The 3,137-nt window shown below is 45.0% G+C and overlaps 1 protein-coding gene across 1 annotated transcript; it reads right to left on the bottom strand.

Annotated features, from left to right (window-relative positions):
- Positions 1 to 253: 253 nt before the first annotated feature.
- sox2 (SRY-box transcription factor 2) lies at positions 254 to 2,442 on the bottom strand. The gene has a single exon (XM_037697941.1). It carries the CDS (start codon positions 2,079 to 2,081, stop codon positions 1,113 to 1,115), a length of 969 nt encoding a protein of 322 aa, XP_037553869.1. The 5' UTR covers positions 2,082 to 2,442; the 3' UTR covers positions 254 to 1,112.
- Positions 2,443 to 3,137: the final 695 nt, after the last annotated feature.

Raw genomic sequence — 3,137 nt, 5'->3', positions numbered from 1 at the left:
TGCAGAACTGGAAAATAGAAACGTGGTTATCACCGCGACGCACGAGCTGAAAAGAATAAAAACCCCTCAATAAAACTGATATCCTGCTCAAATAAATCATGTAAAAGCTGAATAAAATAATCAATTTACATAAAAAAAAAAACTCAAAGATGACACAACTCAACACGTGATGACAGCACAAACAAAATGAGGAACAAAAACAAAACTCAAAGAAATTCCAAGTATCCAAATTTCCAAAATTTATTCATTTTCAAACTGCATATTGAAAAAAAATATACTCAGCTGAAACTGTAACTGTTATAAGGATGGTATTAGTCTCGGAGTATTTACATGGAGTGGTTGGCTTCTGCGTACAGGCCACGGTTTTTAAAATACAACTACAGGAATGAGTTTTGAAATAAAAACTTAAAATGCCACAGTAAATATACAGAAATTGTACAAATCAATTCAAAATAAAAAGCACAAGCGTCATATCTCTATCAGATGAAGAGTGGGAGACGGAAATATAAATTAACAACCTAAATTTTATGACAAAATAAAAAGTGTCTTGCTTTTATTTTAGGAAATAAAATTAAAAATGTTTAGTAATTTTAATGCAATAAAATAAAAAAAAATGAAAACAAGTATTACCTGCTTCTTATGTCCCTTTTTATTCCAATGTTTGCAGTAATAAGAGCATAAAAATTCTGCTCATGTATCTTTATTTTTTTCTGCAGGACTGGTGTCACTTTATATAAAAACGAAAAGAAAAACCTCTTGCAGTTTAACAATTTCATCTGATTGTTAGGTTTCCTTGATAAATACTGTACAAAAGGTGATTGCAATAATAAAACATCTGATTGCGACTCCCACTTTCTAAATTTCCAAACTTCTTCCCCCCAGAGGAGGAGGCTCTCCCCTCGTTCCTCGAGCTTCCTTAGAATAAACGAAAGAAATTAAAATAAAATTAAAAAAAAAAAAAAAGAGCGGTGTCCTTTTTTTTTTTTTTCCTGGAGACTTCTATACAACTTTTCCCACCCCAATTTTTTTTTCTGTACAAAAATAGTCCAACGTTAAGAAGTCCAGTTTCTCTTATAAAAGTTTCTTTTCTCCCCTCGTGCCGCGCGGAGTCTCTACATGTGCGTTAAGGGCAGCGTGCCGTTGATCGTCGTCCCGGGCACGGTGCTCTGGTAGTGCCCGGACATGTGTAGCCTGGTCTGGCCGCTCTGGTCGCTCACCTCGGCCCCGGGCAGGTACATGCTGATCATGTCCCTCAGATCCCCGCTTTGGCAGCCGGGGGCGGCCCGGTGGGACGAGGAGGTCACGACGGGCGGGCTGGAGCTGCTGGACTCCGACTTCACCACCGAGGAGGGCCCCATGGAGCCCAGGGCGGTCATCCCCGGCGTGCTCTGCTGGGAGTAGGACATGGAGTAGGTCGGGGAGCCGTTCATGTAGGTCTGGGAGCTGGTCATGGAGTTATACTGCAGCGCGCTCATGTCGTAGCGGTGCATGGACTGCATCTGGCTCGGGTTGTGCGCGTTCAGACCCGGGTGCTGGTAGCTCAGCTGCTCCTGCATCATCCCGTAGCCCCCGTTGGTCCAGCCGTTCATGTGCGCCGCGTAGCTGTCCATCCTCTGGTTCACCCCACCGCCCAGTCCGGCCCCCACACCGACACCGACACCAGTCCCCATCCCGTTGCCCCCAGGAGCCAGCAGCCCGCCGGGCAGGGTGTACTTGTCCTTCTTCATGAGGGTCTTGGTTTTCCGCCGGGGCCGGTATTTGTAATCCGGATGCTCCTTCATGTGCAGGGCCCTCAGCCTCTTGGCTTCATCGATGAAAGGTCTCTTCTCACTCTCCGACAGAAGTTTCCACTCAGCCCCCAGCCTCTTGCTGATCTCTGAGTTGTGCATTTTGGGGTTTTCTTGCGCCATCTTCCTCCTCTGGCCCCGGGACCACACCATGAACGCGTTCATGGGTCTCTTGACCCGCTCCGGACTGTTTTTCTGGTTGGCGCCGTTGCCGGAGTTGTTCGTATTGCCCGTGCCCCCCGTGTTGGTCTGGGGAGCTTGGGGCTTCAGTTCAGTCTCCATCATGTTATACATCACGAACAGCTTTCAGTTGGCGCTTCCGATCCCAAGAAAACCAGAAGCAAACTCCAGAAAGAGGCGGACAGACGAGGAGCGGCTGGAAGTTACCTGTCGGGGCTCTGCAACTTTTCTCTGCACAAAAACACGCATCAAGCCGCGTCTCCACACACGCTCCCTTCTCTCCCTCTCCTGCGTGTCAGAGTGTGTGTGTGAGAGTGTGCGTGACAGAGAAGCCTTCTCCCCAATGGGTCCCTGCTGTTGTGTCCACAAAACTTCTTCCTCTTCCTCGGAAAAGCATCAACAAACTGCACTTTTTCGCCTCTGTCCGCCCGAGCCTTGACAACTCCAGATAGTTTTTGAACAAGTTAATAGACAACCATTCATGCGACGGGGCCGTCAGCGAATAAATGGCTTCGACCTGGCCAATCAGAGCAGGCCTTCCCCACTGACCCACCAATGGGGGACATGAATTAGCATAAAGAGGCGGGGCCTCTTCTCTGAGGCGCACAGACATGCTCGTACTCACAGGCTGCCCACATGAGGCACACAACCTACATATTTACTATTTCCACGCTTGAAAATATACGTTGCTCTCAATCTAAATGATTAATGTAACTTATTACTTTATTATCATTTTAGTCATATAAAAGGGTGAGGAAAAACAAACTGTCTGGACATGAAGGAAAACTAAACTTAAAAAAACTTCTATACAAAGTAAAAATGTTTCCAAACTACAAAAAAAAAAAAAAAACCCCAGCAAAGAGCGTGTAAATAATAAATAAACAATCTCTTAAAAATCAGATTTGACAGTGAAGAGCTTAAATTCTGACAGGAAATCTAATCTAATCATTGCGTGACATAAGCGTTCAAATAAATAATTAACAAAACTGAAGTGTATATGAGGTGACAACGATGTGGAAATGATCTGTTCTTCAAAGTGGAAACAACATTGTTCTGATTAGGTCACGACTCGTGCCAAAGCTGCTGTTCAAAATCAAAAAAAGTCACTAATTCCCCCCCACTCCCAGGCCCAACAACACAACAACACTTAAATCAACTTTGTTAACTCAA

This window comes from Nematolebias whitei, chromosome 3, assembly GCF_014905685.2.
Source record: "Nematolebias whitei isolate Nwh7 chromosome 3, NemWhi1, whole genome shotgun sequence".
NCBI lineage: Eukaryota > Metazoa > Chordata > Actinopteri > Cyprinodontiformes > Rivulidae > Nematolebias > Nematolebias whitei.
This window is presented reverse-complemented; position numbering and strand designations above follow the sequence as displayed.

Bases quoted from the DNA above. Each gene is read 5' to 3' on its own strand.
- sox2 (XM_037697941.1), bottom strand. From the start codon at position 2,081: ATGTATAACATGATGGAGACTGAACTGAAGCCCCAAGCTCCCCAGACC.